At 33.4% G+C, this 25375-nt stretch overlaps 1 protein-coding gene across 1 annotated transcript; it reads right to left on the bottom strand.

Moving 5' to 3' along the window:
- Nucleotides 1–2179: 2179 nt before the first annotated feature.
- LOC106641986 (prolonged depolarization afterpotential (PDA) is not apparent) lies at nucleotides 2180–12871 on the bottom strand. Its single transcript, XM_089594483.1, has 5 exons — nucleotides 12519–12871; nucleotides 11473–11644; nucleotides 11294–11399; nucleotides 2643–3009; nucleotides 2180–2546 (listed from the first exon to the last, which is right to left on the bottom strand). Exons 1-5 carry the CDS (start codon nucleotides 12673–12675, stop codon nucleotides 2473–2475), a joined length of 876 nt encoding a protein of 291 aa, XP_089450609.1. The 5' UTR covers nucleotides 12676–12871; the 3' UTR covers nucleotides 2180–2472.
- Nucleotides 12872–25375: the final 12504 nt, after the last annotated feature.

Below are 25375 nucleotides of genomic sequence, written 5' to 3'. Positions count from 1 at the left end.
CTTTGAGATTCAGAGGAGAGCCTTTTAGTGAATATCGAGGGAGTGATGATACAATTTGGAGACCGCTCGAGATAAGTCGATCATTATTTAATGCTCATGGGAAGTTTTATCATATACACATATACTTATGTATATACAGATCGGGATTTATATACATACTAAATACTCTTTTCAATAATTGTTAATTCCATAAATATAATACAAATTTTAACAAAGCATCTGCATTAAAACTGTTGTATTTATGTTAGAATTATCTGACTATACTTATTTTAACTCGTAAGATCGATCGGTTTCACGTTATCCACCTAATAATACAAAAACTATTTTTTGTGTTGACATAATCAACATTCTTTGCACAAATAATGATTGCTTAAAAAATTATAGGTAAGGTATGATCAAAATGTTAGAGAAGCTTAAGTTTTTTCAAAAGTTTTTGTATTTTAAGGAGGCTCAACACCCATATATAGTCAAGATAACAGCAGTGGAAGTACGTGACCATAGAAAATGAATACGTAAGTAGCTGTATAGTTTAGAAAGAAATTATTTTTTCAATCACATGTACTTTATTTTATAAATTGAAATTTTAAGGTAAAAAAATACATTTTTATATTATATTCTTAGTTTTTTTAAAAGCAATTCAGCGAGTCACGCATTTCGCAGATGACGCTCTAACCATCATTTTTTCTTTGTGTCAGCTTCAGGGGGAAATATCTAAATAAAATTCGCATCAACCTTTATCTTTCTTACGTTTTATTGACAGAGCGTTATTTCAAATATAAGTCACTAGGTTTTTGATAATGCGTAAGGTGATTTGTGTAAGTTATAATGCAACTTCTGGTGGAAAAACGACCCCTCCCCGTAAGAGTCTATGCATAAGACGCTCACTTAAAACGTATTTTACTCAAAATTTTCCGCAGCAAACCATACCCTAATTTTGTACAATGATATAATGCATATTTATGAATCATAGATTTTAATTTCATCTGTTTTTAAAGTACTTCGATGTACGTGTTGAGCCTCTTTAAATCCCACTATAAAATACAAAACTTGACATTTTAAAATCGATTTCATGACTTTGCATGTCTAACGTTGTATTGTTTAAAACTGTTTTTGTTTTTCATTGTGTAGTTTAGTAAAAATTAATCTGATAAACTGTTGTATGAATTTTAAAAAAAGGATATTGTAATTTTACATTATAAATCTGTAAACGATTTGCAATTAATTTAATGATGTATTTTATATTATAACAAATAATGCTAAGGTAAGGTTATAATTTTTATTTAAAGGCGACATAAGTACAAGAAGGAAAAATCCACAATTCAATTAAAAATTTTTTGTTTTTTTTTGTTTTTTTGTTCAGCATGTACGATTTATGATCTCAAAAAGTTTGTTATTGATTACTGTTGTATAGAATGAATAGTTTGTGTAACTTTGCCTTCTACTTTTGTTAAAGATAGTTATTATGAAGTTTTCTACACTTTTACTCTATAATTTTCAGAATACTTTATTTTTACTGGTATTTTTTACGAACAAGTTTTTTTTCAAATAAAAATTTTATAATTGCAATTTGAAATTGTGACTATGTTCATTTAATAAGTACATCTTAAACATCAAATACTTGTAGAAACAAATGAACCAAGTATCATATTTTGCGTTAATATAAGAAAGAAACCTCTAATACGGCTTATGAATTATACTTTTGAACTCTGAACACTTTAATTTTCCTAAATATTTTATATAAGTGCTTAAAACATTCATTCTTTACTTCAACATTTATATGCTTCCATCATTGTTTATAAGGCCTGATAAAATCACTGAGTCATCGTATTTAAAACAATTAAAAAGTAAAAATGTAATTATAGGAAGGAGTAAAAATACAGCTTGGTAAAAGTTGTTTCAGTTGGGTGGAAGAGTCCTGTGATGTTGCTGTATTCCACGATTACTATGTATCACGTTATTTATATAGGGAAAATTACGACAAAAATTACAGAATCTTTCTGTCAATGTACTTAGGAAATACCTACAAAATTTTTTGTTGAGTGTTATCAATATTTTAGAACATTAGTATGACTAAATAACAGTAGTTTTCATCCACAATTAATTTTATAAATTAATTTTATTAATTTTATAGTTAAGTTTTTAAACTTGACATATGATAAATACGATTAAACTACTAGTCTTTTATCTCCCATTTTTCCCAGGAGTAGTAACTTAATATTTTATCTTGAGGCACTCACATTAATTTTGTGGCACATTTCTATCTTTAAAAATTTATAGCCAATACTTTCATCTTGAAAATTTCTTGTCAATGTACTAACCCAATTGTAACATTTTATTAAAAGTTAATTGTTAATTTAAAGTAGTACATAGTTTATAAAAAAATGTTTTTCTGATTTTAGAGACGTTTAATTATATTTTGATAGTAAGAAAAGTAGAAAAGAAAAGACATTTGTAGATCTAAGTTTTGAGTCATCAAATCTTCATTTTGTACTTTTCGTCTTCGAAAAACCATTGCTGGTTATCTTCAGCCAGTTTCTTCCAGTATCCTGTAAACATTTACAAAAGTAAAAGACAATCAAATGATACTTTAACAAAGTTAATAAGCTCTTTTTCTTAATAGTCTTGTCAAATCAGTATCTTACTTGTCAATAACTCATAATTTTCCTCAGTACCACCAAGTTCATGGGGCAGTACACCCATTGAAATCTTCTTTATTATCGTACGACCATCCCCCTGATGTACGTGCATGCGTTCCTTGAGCTTCTTACTCATAAACTGCTTAAACATGTTCAAAACTAAATTGACGTGAGTCGGAGCGTTTACATAGTCGATGGAGCGAATCCGAATGGGATAACTTTGCCAGAGATTGACAAGCCGACTTATTATCGTTGGAGTTATCTGTAGAGCATGTCCAAGCTGAACACCTGTCATGTCGTGTATCGCAACGATACCATATAGCGATGAGCTTACATGGTCACGTACGGCCAAATCCAATAGCATCATACTGACCTAAGTATGCATTTATGTAAAAATTAAGATACCATTTAATATGATGAAGAATTAATGAAGGAAAATCAATAGTCACAAGAGTACAGTCATAGTTAGAAGTACAGTTGTACACAGAGACAGATTGAAATGAATCAACCTTTCTCTAGAAATAAAATTTTCATGCCAGTCGCTTAGAAAGTAAATATTCCTAGCCAGTAGGGCATGGAAAGTCGCATACAACATACGATCCTAAGTTAATACGCCTCATTTGGTCCGTTTGTCATCCTTGGCTTTGCTTCGGAGAGACAATATTTGGACGATGCGAAACTTTTATTTTCCAGCCTGGCATCATTATATACTATTCAGTTTTATTAGCCAATATGATTGAAACATTATTTATTAACATATCAATGGGATAGTTGAATTGACGCATTCCATGTTTTAAGGAGATTTCAGCGCCCAAGTGTCAAAAAACTAGATGTATACTATTCAGAAGTGGAAATTTCGCTGAATTTTGTGATGCCGTTTTTTTATACCGGTCAAAATTTCGAGATATTCGAACTTGAAGTTTTCTCTTTTAACATGGCTTATACTTATTTACAAAATCACGTGTGAAATTTATAAGGGATAGAACATTCATATCTAAAATATTATATTGGCATTCCCGAGATCCAACCGAACAATTTTCTCGTTGAAAGTTTTCCAATAAGTTGATGATAAATGACTTTATTTTAAATACAAAGGTGCTCGGATTTTTACAGTGAAAAAAAGCACATATTAATAAACGTGGAGTAAAGTACTGACCGAGCACAGAGCCCATCTCTTCGATTTGATTAATGTGATACCAGCTGGAGCCTCCTTGAGTTAAATACACTGTCGGAAAAGATTATCATGATGACTTGAGGGTCAGTGACAAAGCACACGACCAGTAAGAGCTAATTTCGGGAGTACGAATGAAAACTCCAAAAAATCAGGTGTTAGTTTGAGTAACGTTTCGTTAGTCTTAACGCCAACCTCATCAGGCTCACTTTATTAGCAAAGAAAACAAAAACAAAAAACACAAAAATTTTTGTAAATTACATTTTAGGGCCACTGTTTGTAAATATTAATAATAGATACTCACGTCTATATCGGTAAGACGATCGTTACAGACTGTTGGTCACCTATATAAACAATAAATGTACGTTTCTTGCGAATATAGATAACGTATGTACGTATTTGAAAGATATTACTTATAAGAACTTTATATATGTTATTGAGAAATAAGGTATCCTCTTTTTTATTTATTGTTTGCTTAGCCGAGTGTACGTGTAGCATTTCTGATATTAATCTTTTTTGTCTATTTGGTTCATGATCTAGTATTTTGGTTTGAGAAAAATTAAAATTATGGTTGAATTCTTTCATGTGTGAAGCGACAACAAGTTCATCTTTCTTTGTATCCCTTACAACCCGTTATTTTTCAAATTTTGTTCAAAAAATTTGAAAAAATCAAATACACAATTTTACCCTACTATTCAACACAAATTGGACTGTGTTATCATTCTTGGAAAGGATAAAATTGATAAGCTCGATCAAACCAATGTCGTGTATCATTTCTCTTGCGATTCTTGCTCTACATCATATGTAGGTGAGACAAAGAGAGCATTGAAAAAACGGCTAAACGAACACAAAAGTACAAAGAAAGATGAACTTGTTGTCGCTTCACGCATGAAAGAATTCAACCATAATTTTAATTTTTCTCAAACCAAAATACTAGATCATAAACCAAATAGACAAAAAAGATTAATATCAGAAATGCTACACGTACACTCGACTAAGCAAACAATATATAAAAAGAGGATACCTTATTTCTTAATAACATATATAGTTCTTATAAGTAATATCTTTTAAATACGTACACACGTTATCTATATTCGCAAGAAACGTACATTTATTTTTTATATGTATATGTAGAAATACATACATGTTTGACACTTACGTTACTCGTTTAAGGTGACCAACAGTCTGTAACGATCGTCTTAACGATATAGACGTGAGTATCTATTATTAATATTTATAAACAGTGGCGCTAAAATGTAATTTACAAAGATTTTTGTGTTTTTTGTTTTTGTTTTCTTTGTTAATAAAGTGAGCCTGATGAGGTTGGCGTTAAGACTAACGAAACTTTGCTCAAACTAACACCTGATTTTTTGGAGTTTTCATTCGTACTTCCGAAATTAGCTCTTACTGATCGTGTGCTTAGGCACTGACCCTTAAGTCATCATGGAAACTATTGAGAGCAGAACGACATGTTCAACAAACGATATAAGGAAAAGATTATCACTATTCCAGTCTGTTTAGTAACTGCTCATAAATATAGATTTAAATACGAGCAAATTCATAGTTAACCAATGGAGAGTTTATAAATGATTATAAAAAGGCTAGGAACAAAAATAAATAAATGTTTACTCGATCAAAGCCCTTTGTAAAAAGAATTTATAAAAGTATAAATCATTGCTCTAACGTAAGTAATACAATTAAAAAACAATGACATTTAACGCTTGGAAAGATTAAATACAAGATGCAACAAACATTTTTGTTCATAAATACATGTGCATGTATACATTGAGTACATCATACATCGAAAAAAAAGGATATTATTTTTTGAAATCATATTTGAGTAATTGAGGACCCGGATCGAATAACTCGCCCGACGCTCGAAACAGAATTTAAGTTCGCGACCAAGGGGCCGATTTTCAAAAGTCCTTAAATCGCTTTTAAAAAAATACTAGCTTATAGACAGTAAAAAGCCGCATCTTTTTTTCAAATATTTTTTTTATCCGGTTAATACTTTTCGAGAAAAAAAATAAATACCGTACTTTCTGAAAACTCAAATCCAATGGATTTTAAAAACATATATCGCTGTTTCTCAGCCAATTATTATCGAAATCGTTTGAAACTTGGTATGGGATCGGGGAATACCTTAGCGTTGCTAATAAGCTAAATAGAATTCGTTTTAATTGTCATGAATTATAAATATTTAATGACAACGTGGTAGTGCAATAATTTCCAAACTTATGAACTTTAACGAAAAAAAGTATGCGGGAAAGTTTCAGCTTGACAAAACTTCCAGCGACAAAGTTGTTCCTTAAGACTCGAAGAAGTTTTCCTTAAAGTTTCAACTCGATTATTCAAGAAACAGCTGAGATACATAACTTTTTGTAACTACGTGCACAGCTGGTAGTAACTGCTCCACGTTGGCTGTGAACCAGCTCCTGCATCAGGTTAGGTCGTCTGCTGCATACTGGTGACAGCTTTTCGCCTGCCGTTGGTCATACGTGCATTGTTTACACTTTATCCATGAGACAGGAGCTGGATGTGTCGATTGAGCTTATAAGAGGATTGCTATTCACTATCTAGAAACGTTTAGATTATTATACAAGTGAAAAATGTCGAGCAATCAGTATTCTGAAGGAAGTAGAAAAAGAAAAAGAAACGAAGGTGATTGGGAGTTTAATAAAAGGAAACGTGCAAGGAATGAAGTGAGTTTTTCTGTTAACTCTTTCATGAATATCGTATTTATAGTGATATCAGTAATTTGACGTGAGATTTATATTATTTTATAGGGAAAAGAGTTTACGCCACGAGCAAAAAAAGTTATTCCAGAAAAAGTATTTCAACCTGTTGATTATTGTTGCACAAAAAAATGTTATCTAAACATTAAAGAACGTGAATATACCTAAGAATTTACAAATAAGCAAATATGTCAGAATAATTTACTATCCAAATAGCTGTATAAATGTTTATACTGCTTATACAGGTGAATCAAAAGAGTATAGGATAGAATCTCAAGTAACATTCGATGATTTAATCAAAACTAAACTAGCAGAAGCGGTTGGACTTTGCAAAGAAAAATTACAAGATGTAAAATCGCTGATGCAGTATTTAAGTAGTGAAGGGCAGGAGATTTACAATAATTTTTTTTCGAAAAGCTGTGATAAAAACTAAAAAAGAAACAATAAAAAAAGAGTTGACTAAGACAAAACTTATAAATAAAGAAACTGTTAAATCAAAAGCGGTAGTTAAAAAAGACACAAAAGAATGTTTATTAAAATAAACGGATTCCGAATAGAAAAATGTATAAGTTTGATTTAAGAAATATTTTATATGCATCACATGTATATACGTACTTCGAATTGTGTAAATATAAAGTGATACTACAAAACTATTTGATATTAATTCAATATAAATATCCTGCCCCCGTCTCATGGATAAAGTGTAAACAATGCACGTATGACCGACGGCAGGCAAAAAGCTGTCACCAGTATGCAGCAGACGACCTAACCTGATGCAGGAGCTGGTCCACAGCTGACGTGGCGCAGTTACTACCAGCTGTGCACGTAGTTACAAAAAGTTCTGTATCTTAGCTGTTTCTTGAATAATCGAGTTGAAACTTTGAGGAAAACTTCTTCGAGTCTTAAGGAACAACTTTGTCACTGGAAGTTTTGTCAAGCTGAAACTTCCCCGCATACTTTTTTTCGTTAAAGTTTACAAGTTTGGAAATTATTGCACTACCACATTGTCATTAAATATTTATAATTCATGACAATTAAAACGAATTCTATTCAGCTTTTCAGCAACACTAAGGTATTCCCCGATCCCATACCAAGTTTCAAACGATTTCGATAATAATTAGCTGAGAAACAGCGATATATGTTTTTAAAATCCATTCGATTTGAGTTTTCAGAAAGTACGGTATTTATTTTTTTTCTCGAAAAGTATTAACCAGATAAAAAATTTACACGAACAAAAAAGATGCGACTTTTTACTGTCTATAAGCTAGTATTTTTTTAAAAGCGATTTAAGGACTTTTGAAAATCAGCCCCTTGGTTGCGAACTTAAATTCCGTTTCGAGCGTCGGGCGAGTTATTCGATCCGGGTCCTCAATTATATTCAATTATTCCTAAAATTTTAGTTGGTGCCAATCACGAAGAATACATTCTTATGTATCTTACTAATATATAAAGCAAAGTCGCTAAAACTGTTGTAACCGCTAACCGCAAAAACTACTGAACCGATTTGGCTGAAATTTTGCATACTGATTCATGATAATTCCAAAATGTTTTCACAAATTTTTTTCTTAAAAAGTTAATAACAATAGCGATAAACAATCTCAAAGTTTTGCTAAAATTAGGTAGTTTTGCGCTTTAGTTCACTAGGATCCGCTAAGTGGCGTCGGGGTAAAATTGAAGCCACGCGCAATCAAAGATAGTGAAGAGTGGTTATAAGATGCCGCATCGAGATGTCGATGGTCGTAGCTGTTTATCGGCAGTACACAAAGCACAGAGGTGTTAGTTGTGCAGCTGGGCATCCAGGCTATGGATGACACTCTTTTTTTATGGGTTAGTGAAAAAAATCGGTTTTTACCCCGGATCACGGAAATAACCGAGTGCCACGGAAAAATAGGCGTTTGGAACGTCAACGTCAACGACTCCAACGGAGCATTAAAAGACGCGTCTTGCTAGAGCACAACCTGCTCCAATATTTCAGAGCTTTGTGGCCGTTTAACCATCTGGCCTCGTGCCGTCGAACAATTTTCTACTTTAAATGCAAGCCAGGGAAGACAGCCCTGAAAAGTACGAGCAGCCACAACGGCTGCCTTCTTCGTGACCATCCTGAGGGCATACCTACAGAGAAGGTATTCTCCAGGCCCACTTTCTCGACTGATGACGTTCAGCGGTTGGTTATCCGGGAAACGGCCCGAAGACGAGATATTCTTTGGTCAGTGGCGTACCTCCCTCCATCATGGTCTCCGTACACAGAGACTTCGAGGGTAAGAGTCCAGATACCCGCAACCAACTTTCCATCATCAAGAATATGGATAAGGAATAGCTAGAAGTTTCACTACTGGCCCTTTTCAGGGCCACTTTAAGTATTAACGTTCCCTACTTAACCATAAATCTCATCGGTTCTTTTAAGGGCCACCTAAATTTTAACTATCTCGTCAACAAATGTATTTGTACTACCAATTACGAAAACAATTTTTCGACTAAAAAACTATGTAAAGCCGGCCACTATTAAACCAAGTCAGTCATTTACTGGCAGATGTCACGAGCGGAGTTGTTCGTCACAAGGATGGGAAACCAGGAATCATCGACCCTCTCCAAGTCCAACGGGCAAGCATCACGAATAGTAGGATAGAATTAGCTTTTTGAAAAATTAAATTGCTATTGAATCATAGTGGTAGTTATTCTGTTTCTGAACAATCTAAATAGTTTTAGACTTTAAATTCTGTCAGATAATGGCCCAAAAAAATGGTAAATGTGGTCAAAAATGGTTTTTCGCGTCTAGAAAAAAACTGGAGAGTAGGAAAAAAAAGTTGTGATGTTAAAAAAGGTGCGAAATCTCAAGACGAAGAAAATGAGCTCCAGGAGAATAAAATTGGCACATCCGTTTTTTCGCAATTTGCCAAAAAGTGCTCTTTTGGACCGTTTTTTTAAAAATCTAAAACTAACATTCATTTGAGTATTAAGACTTGAAAATTGAATTCAAGGTAGATCTTGTGCCCCTTCACATACACACTAACTTTCAATAATATCGGTTGTAAACTTTTTGCAAACCGCTGAAAGAAGCAAAAAATGGTCCCTCCGCAAAAAAGTTGGATATGGCTGGTTTTTCAACATATTGCCATTTTTCAAATGGCATAGAACTAGTTGAGAATTATTCTACAACCTACCAAAACGTCGTACTGTTCGATATTCCAGAAGTACGCAAAAAATCGATGTCAAAAAGCAGCTATTTTCCGTGGATGCGGCGGCGCGGCGAGCCGCCGACGTAGGCCATACCCCCTCTCTGCATCATAGCTGTGGAGTTTGCGAGATATATTACAACCTAATAAAGTTGAAAAAAATAGCATTCAGGGCTCACAAAAGTCTTAACTATGCCAAAAGTTGCAAGAAGTCGAATTGGAAGGAAAACTTTAAATGCATCTAATGAATACACTTTTAGGCAACAAGAAAGTCACGTTGAACATTTATCGAGATTAAAGCAGCATCAAAATCGATAAATAAAGAATTCATCAAGTGAGGGATCAGCTTTTCACTGTAACCCTCATAGTCATCTCTTGAATCTTCCAGATTCTTAAATGGGCATAGTATGTATTTGTATTTTTGTGGCGATAAAAAATGTAGAGATTAGGCTCCAGGACTTTGATACTGTCGTAATGTAGTTGTGAGATAAAAGAAAAAAACTTTTTTTAATAGATTTTTTGTGAGTTTTAAATCTTCACAGTTTTAAAAAATAGCCCTAATTGTAATTATACGGGAGAAACTGCAAACCAACGGCCTTTTCGGGCCAACGATTATTTTATGGCTTAAGGAATGCACGGTACTTTTCAGTATAGTTATATTTTTCTCACTTTTTACATCTTTTTACTTTCACTTGACCAAATAAACTGTATGGATTCCAAACAAACATGATTTTAATAAGAAGATTTTTGTTCTGAGAAGTATCCGAAATAGATGTAAAATTTTTAACTGAAAACGTTTTACATTACATGTCAACACACTGCGGTGTTCCATTTAGTGATTCTCGGACGAAGCCGAGACGGGGGGCGCTAGTATTTATATATGAGGAAGTTCACAAAAAATATCCCGTTTTTGTCCCCCATTTTAATTAAAAAAATTTTTTCGAGGCACACCTTCGAGATTATAGGGCTTATTTTACTCGTAATCCGATGTGCTATCAGGAAAAAATTTTGAATAAGGATTTTATTTAGAGTGACAACCTTTTTCCGTGTTTTACATTTTAAAATTGAATCTATAGCTATCGTATGTATGGATATAGTTTTAACATATAAATCACGGAAAAAGGGTGTCACCCTCACTAAACCTCGTGTTAAAAATTTTTCTTCATAGTTCACGGCATTAAGAGTAAAATGAGCCCTATTTCGAAGGTATGTCTTAAAAAAAAATTTTTTATTAAAATGAAGGACAAAAACGAGATATTTTCTGTGGATTTCGTCATATACATGGTATATATATATTAATATATTCATATAGTATTCATACATTCATAAATTAACTTACGCACACGCACGCGTGCGAGCGCATATGTATACACAATATTTTCACTTTGTTTATGGTTAGTTACAGTCAAGTCGACTAATATATTTCACTAATATTGAGACTTTTGATCTGAGCTGAATAGAGAGATTACACTATATTTAGTTTTTTATACCATGATTATAGTTGCAAAGAAAGTACAAAAGTATGAAATACTTGATCATAATTCTGCAATAATAATAAAATATATGGTTTTAACTTACCTTCAAAAAATCCGACAGTTTATGTTTTTTGGGATCGTGTACGCAAGCTCGTACAATAAGAATCAATCTACCCTCTTCGTTGACTTGTCGTAAGGGCAGAAAAATGCTGAAATTGTCAATAATTTAAAAAAAATTTTTAACTTATTTGTCATTTGATGTATCAATTACATTTAATTCACAATATACTGCATCCAAGATCAAGGAGCTCCTGCAATTCTGGAAAAAACGGATCCCTGTTGGCAAACCATTCGAGTGATACTGCTCTCTGCTCGTGATACTTTCTTAATTTGAGCTTCGCTTTGTCAACGTCAAATTTGCAGCTACGCAAAAACCGTACGATAAAAAATTCATCTGTAAGCAATAAAATAAGAGGTCAATAAATTGTGCAAGCACTATATACACATGGAAACGTCTTTTCTGCATATCTTTATGTAAATTTGACAAAAGATAATGTCTTATGATGCACGAAAATTTTCTTTTTCAAGAAAAATAATTAACTTATACGAGTATTTAATAATTTAAGAATAAAAATGTAATCATGCATCTGACCGATAAATAAATAACAGATTACCTTGTCTTCTGTAGTCAAGGCTAAGTGGGTAATTATTATTTTTGCACATTATATTAAAAAGAAAAGACCGTCCCAAATAAATTCTATTTGCCTTTATTATGATATTGAAAATTTCGCAATTCCTACGTTGAAACTTAGTGTAACTTAGTCTAGTTAAGTGTATTAGAGGGAGCTCAAAACAATTAAACAGTTTTCTTACAGTTTATTTTCTATTTGTTTTTATTTATGTCTATCTCATCAGCTAAAGAATATCCGTCAAATATGTATACATCTCTTTGCTAAAGACATACATTTTGATAGACTTATTTTTAAAATTCAAATTTATCCTCAAACATAAAAATTTTTTTTTGAAGTTGAACAAATTAACTTTACTTTTAATATTTAAAATTATTTGTTACGCATGTCTTATTCTAAGTTTTATCGGGTTTTTCATTCAACAGATAAGAAATTTTTGACAAGTATCACTAAAAAAAGTTACAACAGAAAAAATATAGAACTTTTTTTACTAATACTAGTCTAATTTTTCAAAAACATAGTTGTAAAAATTTTTTCAAAAAGTATGAAACTCCGACATTCGAAAGGAAACATAATTTTTGCGATCTGCCATATATCATTAAAAATACTATTGTTTATGTACGACAATTTTAGTACAACCTGTCCTTGTATGCAGATCATCGTTACTTTTCACCCAATTTAGAACTTGCTCTATGCACTTATCGCGTTCCACATCAAACTCATTTAAGTAAGCCGCGGCAAAATCCTTCTGCTGCTTTGTCAGCTCCAATAGATGATCCATATTTTCTTCTGACATTACGTTAAATACTCCGTATGTATCAAACAGTTATTTGTTTACATTTGGCCTGTTATTAAGGCAAGGTTTTGAATAAAAAATTTGCCTTGACTAACGAACTATCTCTGAAAATAGGTGTTTGTACGTTAATACATTTGATCGTTATTGTATTAATTAAGCTATTCTATTTCACAAAAACAGGCTAAGTTTATAACTCAACTACAGCACTCACAAACAATCATAATGTATCACGATCATTTTAGAACTGTGCGATTATCCCAGCTCTGACACTTACCAATGCTGATATGGCTGAAGTCATATACATCATGTACACGACGTATTGCGACAAGAGCGCCTGCATACAGGAAACTCTTAAAACAGGCATAGTATTTGCGTGTATACCATTAACTGATAAAACAGTGGATGATGTTGAGTTTTTGCTCCTTAAAGAAGTACCTATAACGTCTTATCTGTTTAGTAGAGTTCACTCCTGGGCCATTGAAACATTGTGGTGTTGTATTCGCTCCTAGATCATTAAAACGTACTGTTGAGTTTGCTCCTGTGTAGGAAAGTGTCGTAGTTTAGCTAAGAAAATAAAAAGTTCTGAATAAATTAATGTAGGGAATCCATCGCCACTAACCAATCAAACTTTTCTTGAATTTAAAATGTATCATACATTAAATTTTTGTATGTTATCGAAAAAATTTTTAAGTTAATGTATCGATACTAGTTTTTAAGATATTTGAGTTTGAAGTATATTTTTTAACATGAGCTGTAATATATTACAGCAATAACAGCTTTATGGATAAGTATTTTAATAGAATGTTTTACACATCAAACCCTAACTTGTTCCAGTTCTTTGAATAATTGAAGGAAGTTCAAATGGAAGTTTACATTAAAATGGGTTGTAACAAAATAACTATTAAAAGTTTTACAAAAAAAAATTTTTTTTACAAGTAAAAAAGATTCAAAATGGTTGTTCTACACAATATGAATTATATGTTAAGGCAGTTTCGAAAAAATGTTTATCATAAAAATCCTTTTGAGTACTTTAATTCAACAAATAAACTACTAATCATCTAATTTATTCAACAATATGCTTAAATGATTCTACGAGCGTCTTCTCAGAAATAATAGAAAATACAATAAGAAAATAATAAAACTATTGTACTAAAGACGTTCATTACAGACAGCGTTTTCTTCCTGAAATTTTAACAGTATGTTCGTAATAATGTTAAAAAGTCACATGTAAAATTTGAGACCGTTTTACAGCACCATTTTTCAGATATTAAATGTTGAAGAAACTTAAATACAACACGTAATATTATGGCAGAGTCACATAAAAAATGGAATTTATATGAAAATGGTCTATAGAATTCGGCTAATTTTATTTTGTATGACACAGTACTCTGGAACAAATATTATACTAAATTTTTAGAGGGATCAACTATAGTAATTTTTTCAAGAAAATAAAAGATAACAGGTCTATGTGCTTGTATGTAGGTACACTCAGAGAAATTTTTTTATAAATTTTATCATAAATGCCCATAAAAATTACCGTGCGGTACGGTAAACGTGGGACTAGGTCGTCCCTCCGGACTTTTTACCTAACCTTATCAATTTTTACCGTTACGCCCAGTAAAAATCATCGGGCGCCCAACAAAAATTCCCCTCACGACTCACGAGCCAAAGTTCACTGTAGGTAAAACAGAGACCGTAGTTAAATTGCATTGTATTTAAAGCAATAAAATTATTATAGTATAATACATTCTTTATTATAGTATATACATTCTTTAAAAAAATTATGTTTATCGGACAGTCCGCTTGCAATGTCAAATAAGTTTAGCTTAAAAATCTTTACATAAATTTAATTGATACATTTTAATTATTGTAAAGAAATATTTATTTATACTGGTACAATATCTAACCGGTTACATTGATAAAAAAAAAAAAAAAAAAAAAAATGACAACAGTGATAGCGTACTACAATCAAGTAGTTAAAAAAAAAACATTTTTTGCCGCATCTTGTACTGGCAACAAATACGTTAACTGTGGTCTTTGTTTTACCTACAGTGAACTTTGGCTCGTTAGTTGTGAGGGGAATTGTTGTTGGGCGTCCGATGATTTTTACTGGGCGTAACGGTAAAAATTGATAAGGTTATGTAAAAAGTCCGGAGTGACGACCTAGTCTCACGTTTACCATTCGGTACGGTAATTTTTATGGGCATTTACGATAAAATTTATAAAAAATTTCTCTCAGTGTATACTAGTTTATGCAAAACAGTTGGCAGAAGCACCATGAACTGAAAAAGGTAAGGCACAGTAATCTCAGAATAGAAAGGTAAAAACGCTGTGTATACGAATGTTACCGTTGTTAATAAATGAACTTGCATGACTGCATATTTATGACACTTCTCAAAGAGAATCAACTTTTCCGAAGATATTTTAACTAGTTTAACTTTTGTCAATGTCCATCATACAATTTACCTAAAATAGATTATCAACAAGCACGTATTATTTTTGGAGTTTGTTTTATTTTATCTCTAGAGTATAAATATTTTAAAATAACATTTGCATGTTCATATTGATATCATTGACATGTTGTAATTTTTTAGAATTTCTCCATGGAGATATAGCCAAAAATAAACAAAAATCTTTTTATAATATTTATAGATCGACCAATCCTTACTGTTTGTGCACCTCCATATTTTCGTTGCTCTTTTAAAAACCCGTCAAAATTTTTATTTTCTTGGATTTCAGCATTCCCTTTAAGATATGCCATTTTTTATATTTTTTGAAGCTTATGTTTTAACAAAAACATTAAAAAATCATTCATGTACGTCTGTACTAACTTTCTTAACATGCTAAGTGTTTTTTTTTTTCCTTTATTTTATCTTTATTCTACAAAAATATTACTTAAAACTAAGAAAATCAAAATCATATTTTATAACTGTCATGCTTTTATACACCTCTCTAATTTTGTATTAATTTTCTTTGTTAAAAACCGTAATAAAATTAGTTGCATTCATGATCACTGTCATAATCATCACATTGTCACTATTATATATTAGTCATTTTAACTACGAAAGTTTGTTTCATTCTTCTGTAATCATTAAATTGCCTACTTGATTGGAAGCTCTTACGTATGTATTGGTGCCGTATAAAGAAATAGAGTTCTTTTACCACCCTTCTAAAAAAAGGAAGACTAGCAGTGAACAAAACTTACCCGATTGACAATTCTTTTTTAATTATTAATTTTTGGATAGTTTTTGTTTTTCTTTATATACAGACATATGCACTGTTGATGATGCTAACAGTCTAGAATATGGTCAACTTTCACAGAGGGGATTGATCATATGGACGAAAAAGATAAAAACTTATTAGTAAGTTGAAGATAGGAGATTGCGATAAACTTTTCTTTAGAACTTAGTATTATGCTTTTTACCAAATGATCATTCTATTTTTAATTAGTGACAGCAAAAGACATTAGCTAGATTGTTACATCGAGGATTATCATGTCAGCATAGGTAATTAATATGTATATATGATGTTGTGTAAGCGCTAGAACGCCTATAATGTTCTTTAATTTAAAATCTTATATTTCCATTGATAGAGAGTTTAAAGAATCTTCTCGAGACTTTTCATGTACTCATGCGTAACACCTCGTGAGTCAAACTTTTTTCTTATACTTAATGCCATAATCACTATGTGGTAGTGGAAAAGCTGTAATCAAAAGCTTTTCTGCATTGCAAACTAAGACAAAACTTCCAGGTGATATCAATAAAAAAACTAGTAACTGTAGATACGTAATTCTTTTACAAATTGGACACTTTTTTCACCGTTACTTTTTTTTATTTAACTAAAAATTTTATTATGGTTTCTATATCGAAAAAAATATACCTATTCGAAGATTTTTTTTTTTAAGTAGAAGCTTTGCAAAGCATAACGTGTCATTATTCAACTAATGATGAGTATGATAAGGAATAACAAATATTGTCAGAACAATTTCAAAAAACTTCAACAATAAAAGGCACTTTACAATTCTACTGCATGACACCGATCTCTCTTCAGAGACTAGAAGCAAAAACTTTTTTGATTAAATGATAAAACAATAATTGTAAAAATGTTTAAATAGACATTAAGTTGATTATAAGTCATGTTTCTAAATAAAAATGAATAAATTTTTTCATTTACTAACATGTAATGTCGGTAAACTAAAAACTACCAATAAATTTTCCCCTACTCATTCCCTAGGAATGTTGTTTTGAAAGCACTTGAGCAAGGACCAAAGTGCATTTGATAAGAGGTGAATCGCCTACAAGTTACTGAGACCTGCAGTACAATGATGATTTATGTACATGCACGCTAGCCTATGTTGACCAGAAATGCAAAACAAAATATTTTTCTATAACCGTAGATACAAAAGTTTAACTGGGAACAGTTAAACTGAAATATTAAATGCAGATATAATTTAAGATTAACATAAAGTTAAACATTAGGATAGCTTAGAATTCATACATAGAAATAAGCGAAAATATTATTAAAAGCCAGAATTGTCACAAACAACCAGTACACACTACACCACTAGCAAACAACTACATTACATACTAACTATAACAAACCTGGTACACAACATAAGTAACCTTCAAGGGATTACCCAGTTTTTACCATTCAAGTTCGCAAGCTCATGATTTACAGAGTAATTTTATTTTTGCATCGCAATAATAATTTCATAAACATACTGCAATAGTCTAATTTGTCATCTAGTTGATTGCTAACACTTTTTTCCAAATGTAAAGGAAAACGGAAAGTAACCCTTCCCCTTTCCTTGACTTGGAGAGAGAGTCCGTACGCCTGCCTCCAATAGGGGTAACAGAGTTTCTGATTCCCAAGGGTACCACGAGACGACTTCCTCTCTAACTACTAGCAGCAGAAAAACATGTTGACTAAAAGTCTACCAAAATTCCGTATTATTTTTGTAACATAATAAACATTTTGTAACATTAATACAATTATTGTTATTACTATTATTATTATTATTATTATTATTATTATTATTATTCTTATTATAAATAACACCACTAATATTATAATTATAAGTTATTACGGCAGTAGCCACCATTTTGGCGTTAAGTAGTAGTATTAATTAATAAATCACCAATCGTTTGTTCACCCGAGCATCAATCGAATTGTCAAGCGATTTTCACCGCTCTTTTTGCAACGAGTTTAGTTGAACAAACGACCGGCGTTTAGCATTTGTAAAAATTAATAATAGCCTGTCATAATGTTAAGGTGAAATTGTATTAAAATCCTGTCAACTTCGTATGTAAAAGGGAAAGAAAGAGCATGAGCAAGTGAATCTCCTACCCTTCTCTTAGCGCAAAGAGGAGAGTGAACCGGATGTGGGAAGTGCCAATTTCTGAGTGGCTATACTAGAGCAGTTCTAGCCAATGGAATTTTAGGCTATTGTCGTTTTTGCAAGATTTTCCTCCAGCAAGCTCTCTTTTGTTGTTATCGAACCAGCGCGTCACCGAGGTCCACTACTCCTTATAAAAAGGCCCAGAGACTCTCTTAATTAGGACCCTTCGAACGGTAGACTGAGTAGTAAGAGTCCGCCTCTGCTACCTCCCAGTCTACCACGAGGTAAGGACTCAGTTAATTTTTGTTTTTCACCCTCGAACGGTTGACTGAATAGTTAGAGTCCGCCTCTACTATCACTCAGTCCTCCATGAGCGTGTAGCAAAAACCTCTTTACTTACCTCGGCTCGTACTGGTTCACCGTGTACTCCAGTTATATTTAAATAAAAGTAAGTGTGAAAGTTATAACTTTTTAGTATTCTTTCTTTTCCGTTTTTAATCTTTTTCGGATGGGTCTATATCTAAGTTGTTTACGGGCGCACCAATATCTGCCACGGTATTGGTACGCTAAGATCCTTGAAAATTATTTAAATTGATTACGCGCGCACCAATATCCGCCACAGTATTGGTACCCGTGGCTCCTTGAAAATTGTTAAGTTATTTTTTATGCACGCCACTATCCGCCACGGTAGTGGTACTATCGGAGCAAGAACTAACAGAATTAAAGCGAAAATCGGTACTCGTGACGGTATTAATACATCCGAGCCCGGTCGCGAGAAACAAAACTTATTCCCGTAACGGTGCAGGCATCGTCTAGATTGCGGACGAAATACTCTTCGGTACACCGCTCTGGATAAAATCGACTAACTTTAGGCACACCGCGCGCAACTTAAATGCATCGGGATATTCCTTGCATAATAATCGCTTCAAGTTGTGTTAAAACAGTCGTAGCTCCTTTGCAAATATCGTGTCGTTAGTTAGAACTGTCCCTTTAGCTCCGTGTCCCATTAACGTGCCCAGCGTGTGTCCCGAGTTATTAAGCGAAAGCTTAGACTCGAATAGTACGTCGCGCCGACTTGGTTGGCAGCACTATCGGCAGCTGCCAGAGCAGGTCAACAGCTGAGATGACGACTGTACAGATATAATACACAATGCGTCAATTTTACGATCTCATATTAGTTGTTTACATCGAACTAAGGTAAAAGCACCAGTACGTGAACACTTCCTAAAATTGCACCAGTAGATTGAACAGCTTGAATAAACTGTTTTCAATTTAAGTGGACAAAAAAAAAAAATTTTCTGGTATCCTTTGATCGTTCTTTAGATAAAACAAAATTTGTATTTCAGTAAGTCTTTATACTCAACGAGAAAAAAATTATTTATTCGTGCAACTTGTATGAGGTGGCTTGTGAGACTATTCAGGTACTGGTACCATTAGGTTTTACCTATGCCCAGTACTCGAACACATAAAAACGATTGAAATCCCTGTTAATCAATAATAATAGTATGTCAAGCCAGTCGTTATTGTTTTCATAATATGTTACCAATGAAATTAAAAAGAAATTTTTCGATTTGGTTATTTGCAATACATAATAAAAATAGAAATCAGTAGAAGGCAGCTAACATAACCTCTCTCCCATTTAATTAACATGGGATGTTCAAGTACTCGGTCAAAAATACGTATCGGTACCAATACCTGAACAGGCTGTTCATCTACTGGGTCATTGGTAAGAAAACTTTAAAATTAATTTATTAATTGTACACATGACCTAGAAAAACTTTTTTGTTTTTTTTTTTTAAAGGAAAAAATATAAACTTACTGGCGCAATGACTGTTTTGTTGTTATGCAAATCAGAAATTCAATAAAAATGAGAAAACAAAGACTTTATGGAAAAAGTGTTCACGTACTGGTGCTTTTACTTTAAAGGCGAAGGGTTTTTGCATTCGCTAACATTTACGTCCCGAGCGAAGCGAGGGTCGTTGGTTAACGAATGCACAAAAACCCCGAGCAAAAAAAATACATGATCAAATAAAGAAAATAGTTTTATTTTGTACTATTTAACATGTTACATATCATTAATTTATATTGATTCATTTGGAAATTTTTCTCCATTCAATTGAATTGACTTAATTTACAGTACTATATTTATATCTTAATAATTTCTTTTACATATCTTATCATATATGTTAAAAGTATTAAAAAAATTTTAAACATGAGTATTGTTACGTACAATATGCTGGGCATATCATACTGATTCACCCTAGTAACGACAAGCCTACGCTAGTAAAGGACACCAATAAGGGGAACGAGCTTATGTAAGGCCCTGCGAGAGACGAATCGGGGCACTCGAGCGTCTTTTAGGCAAGAGACCGAACGATAAGTAGAAAACACCGCGCGAAACACCCGTAGCACCAAAACTGTTACGTAGGATAAAGAAGCTGGTAAGGAAGTGCGTCATGAAAAGAACTCAACTCGTTGGTCAATTATTTACTTATTAGCTTTTTTAAGGCAGGGGTATCAGGCGTGTGTGTGTTTCGCGTGGTGTTTTCTACTTATCGTTCGGTCTCTTGCCTAAAAGACGCTCGAGTGCCCCGATTCGTCTTTCGCAGGGCTTTATATAAGCTTGTTCCCCTTATTGGTGTCCTTTACTAGCGTAGGCTTGCCATTACTAGAGTGAATCAGTATGATATGCCCAGCATATCGTACGTAACAGTATTCTCACAGTTACAATAATAATTATTAATGTTTCCATTAATGGTACAATTTTCAAAAATAATATGAGAATCTTTATTAAAACTGAGTGCACTTGAACTACAGCATTAATTGCAGTAGTGCTACTTCTACCAGTGTTAACTCTCTTTCTCTACAGATGGCGCACTGACATGGAGGAAAGAAATATGAAAATATCTAGGAAAGGAACAAAGACTTTCGACGCATGGAAACAGGGAGGGAAGTCGAAGTTTCGACCCAAGTAGGAAGAAAAATTTATTAGTTAAAATTATGTTCTAGTATTGTTATAAAAATATACATTTATACTTTCAAGTACAATTTTTAATCTTTTCATGATTGTTCGTCCTTTTACAGCACATAAATTTTTATCACGGTATTTGGCACACTCATACTTGATTAAAACCTACTCTATGTACAAATCTACCAAAAGAAAATAAGACTACTCTTTGAAGTGTAAGTCACAGAAACAGTTTGTCATAATTTTTACAAAGATACTTATCGATCAATTTTACTAATATATAAAGCCGCTAAAACCGTTGTAATCGCTAACCACGAAAACTACGGAACCGATTTTGCTGAAATTTTGCATACCGATTCTTGACACTTCCTAGATGGTTTTAGTATAGTTTTTATCTTAAAAAATTTAATAACAATAGCAATAAATAAGCTTAAAGTTTTGCAAAAATACGCCAACTTTTCATTTTAGTTCAGTAGGTGGATCATAGAATCCACTAGGTGGCGTCGACATAAAATCAAAGCTACCTGCAACAGAATTAAATAAGTGTAGCTATAATCCGCGCGAGCAACGTACCTAACACGTAGTTGTTCACCGACAGTTCATAAAGCCTAGAGGTGAGAGCCGTGCAGCTGGGTATCCCGGCTACCAAAGACATTTTTCTCTATTGGACAAGCATCTTACGTCAAACTCCAACCTGAATCACCATGATTGACGAGAAGCCACTAATACTAAAACGTTCTGAATGCTAACATCTCCAACGAAATACCAGGAGCATGTGATGAGCCTTACTGATGAGTCCTGATGTGCTCTGGGGACGAAACATCAAAATAATCTTTTCTTTCTTTTCATGGCATCACTAAGTATGCCAGAGGCTCTTCTCTCTGGCATCCTCTGAGCTAGTATAAGAAAAACTGAAGCGTTGGGGAAAAAAATCGAAATGCAACTCAAACATGCTCTAACTAAATTAACATCAATGAGTTTAATGTCCAATCCGATACTCTGACAAAATTCCTGGTCGATACATAACGGCAAAAGTGACATTACTACAGTTCCCGAAGACTGTAATTTAAAAAAAAAAATTCCTTTTTGATACTCTAATAATAATTAAAAAAGAAGTATCCAAACTTAGTCTAAAACAAAGAGTTCAAAGGGTTATCGGAAAGATGAACAAAACTTTCAATTTTGATGTCGACTGCAGTGAAGGAGGCAATGAGACTAGATCAAATGATGAGCTGTCTCAAAATAATATTTTTTAATTTTGTAAAATGGCTATAGCAATGGATTCAAAAACTCTTAAAGTAATCTTCTGGAACTGTCAAAGTCTCTTAAACAACCGCTGAAGGCTGTACCACCATCTGAAGGAGCTTGACGTCATCGTCTGCATTGATTCCTGGCTAACAGCAAAGGTCATCGCTGAATTTCCAGGCTTCAAATACCTCAGAAAAGACAGAATAGGAAAAAAAGGAAGTGGTATTACCAGTAGAGTTTTTATTTTGTTACTGTGACTAAATAGTTTTTATAAACTTAACTAAATAGTTTTAATAAATTATTTCACACAGCATCTACTACTCTTTTTTTAGGATTTATCGTTTTATCTGTTTAAAAATTCTTTGCAAGTACATGTTTCACTGATATTTGTATGCTGCTCTTATGCTCTGTCTTGCGTAAACAAACCCTTGCGCACGCAATGGTAATACATTCTACAGGTCTATTATCTAAATTATCTGCTAAGTTTGCATACGCAACGAAATATTGCATGGATACATACTGAAGGACTACTCTGTCTCGCGTACGCTAATCATTGCACACGCAGTAAAACAAATATGTATCATACATGGAATGTAAGCTAGTGAAATCATGGACATCGTTATATTGTTGTTGAAATTAGAAAAACTACTTTTTCTAATGACAAGCATTTTCTACCAGTAGAATGGAAATGTAATAGAAAATTTAAATTTCTGTAGTGTGGTTTGTGAGGAAAAAATGTACTTTTAAATTATAAGTATATAAAATTGTTTGATTTATTTGGGAAAATAAAAATATATGGTCTTAGACAACCAAGAGTTTACATACATCAATGAATGAAGGTCTCGCGCATGTGTAGAGGATGTCAATTAATTGTGCTCGCTGATGGCGGATTGCGTAATATGCGTACACTGATCTTTGCGGTTGCAGCTGTTACGTACGATAGCATATAGCTATGAGTGCGTGCGCCTCTGCTGGCTTGGGCCTGAAAGGTAGGGAAATAGAGAAGAGAGGTGATGGAAAAGGTAGAGAAAAGGGACAGGAAGATCAACGAGAGACGCGAGAGGGTAAGGACGAAGTCCGCGAAACTGGAATACATGCACAACTTTCCTCAATGATAAGTAATTCTAATAAGGCATAAGTAACAACAATCACGCTTCTATTTATTTCCACACCGAGAATCCCACGTAACAGCTGGTGTCAGAAGTGGGATACAGATAAAATTTTTTACGGTCTGTCGCGTGCGCGGAAATCACTTAGTCTCGTGGAACAAAAAAAAATTTTTTTAATTATTATTGTCTCGACTTAATTGACGTAATAAAATAAAGAAATAAAAAGAATGTATCACTCGTCACAAAGAAAAAAAAGGTGTCAAAAGTGCCAGACGCCAAATTCAGCGTGTCAAGTGCCACAATACAAGGGAAATTGGAAAAGTTCTTTGGAAATCTTTGATACTGCAAGGATACCAGACAAGGAAAAACTGCATATCAAGCCAGTAGACCAATATACCAGGACACTAGAAGCAGCTACCGTTCACTAAACTCGGGAAAATACAGAAAAAGAAAAGAAAGCACAGTACGCCAAGCCCGGACTTTAGCCACAGAGGGAACACGGGATACACGGCACAGGAGAAGAAAACAACGAGTGAAAGCAGAAGCTGAGCAACTCCAGGAAGGATCAATGAAGGGACTCATAAGTATGCACAGGATTATCGTTATGCTGACCACTGTAACGGTGATCTGGTAAGTGAATTTTCGTTACTCGTATATACTATGCTCATAACTCCCGAGGGAAATACGTACCTAAAAGAAAAAAAAATTATATATCGATATTATTTCTAAATCACAATATCCAAGGACCTTAGTGACAACCCATAATTGCATGCACAAGCATATAACCGATGTACAAACGACAATCATCTCATACAAAATTTTTTAAATTAATGAATAAATACAAGGAGTAGCTAACCGAAAACAAAAACGAAAAAAAGACTATCAACTAACACTCAATAAAGTGTGCGTATCTATCAGGCTAACACAAAATACACAGAAACGACAGCGTCTTACGATTAGAAAAAAAAATATACATACAAACTAGAAAAGCACAAGACAAACTACAGGAAAAAAAAAAACTTAAGAGCAACAATATGAGTGACGTAGAAACAAATGATACACTGGGAAGGGAAGTACAAGAAGCCGTGAGGTGCACAGATATACACGAAACAGGACCAATTGACACAGATGACGAAGTAATACAGATTAATTTAGAAGATAATCCGGAAACATGGACAAAGTGGCAGAAAGCCAGCAAAAAACAGAGGCTTTTTATGATGAAAATGTTAAGGAAACTAACGCCAAGCATCGAACGCAGACAGTTATCTCATAGACAGGACATAAGCGATAACGAAACTGATGCGCCATCCCACACAGAAACACATAGACCCCCCGTATTTGAAAAATTAACTTTATTTACCGAACGTGAAAACGCGACAACTGACATGAATCGACGAGTCACTAATCCACATAGCGATAAAACACAAGCCAAACACGACACTAATTTACACGATATAATAAGAGAAGCAGCAGCACAAGCGGTGAAACAATATACAAATCGAATACCTACACCTACACAACCAAAACATCAATCATCACAACAGACGTACGGAGAAGTTACACGGCGACAAACACAAACGCGAACCCCAGCAGCTCAAGGTGAGCAAGAAATCGGGAACTACGGCATCACCCACAATACAAACCACGACAATAATTATTATAGACAGAACACAGCGGCACCACTTTATCCTGAAAGAAGCAGCCACCGAATTTATACCGCGCCTGGCACAGTTCTCATCTGTAGATGAATTCTTGGTAGAATTGAAAAATAGGTACAGCAGCATCGGAAGCGTCGACACGTTATTAGCAAAATTAAAAGTAGTGAAACAGTACAGAGGGGAATTAGTGGAGGAATACAGCAGGTGTGTTCAAAAATTATACGATAGAATAATAACCCTATACGATTCGGACACGACCATAGAGGTATAAGAATAGAGGGGAAAAGCGCTATACTAGCCCATTAGCGGCAGCGACAGCATAACTAAGTGTAACGGGGCATCTGTCCTTGTTGCCAAAGCCACGTTATTGGCTACTTCT

The sequence above is a fragment of the Copidosoma floridanum genome, unplaced genomic scaffold (assembly GCF_036245765.1).
Source record: "Copidosoma floridanum isolate Cflo_tuat_1 unplaced genomic scaffold, Cflo_Japanese_pri ptg000021l, whole genome shotgun sequence".
NCBI lineage: Eukaryota > Metazoa > Arthropoda > Insecta > Hymenoptera > Encyrtidae > Copidosoma > Copidosoma floridanum.
The sequence above is the reverse complement of the archived record's forward strand: the minus strand, read 5'-3'. Positions and strand labels throughout refer to the sequence as shown.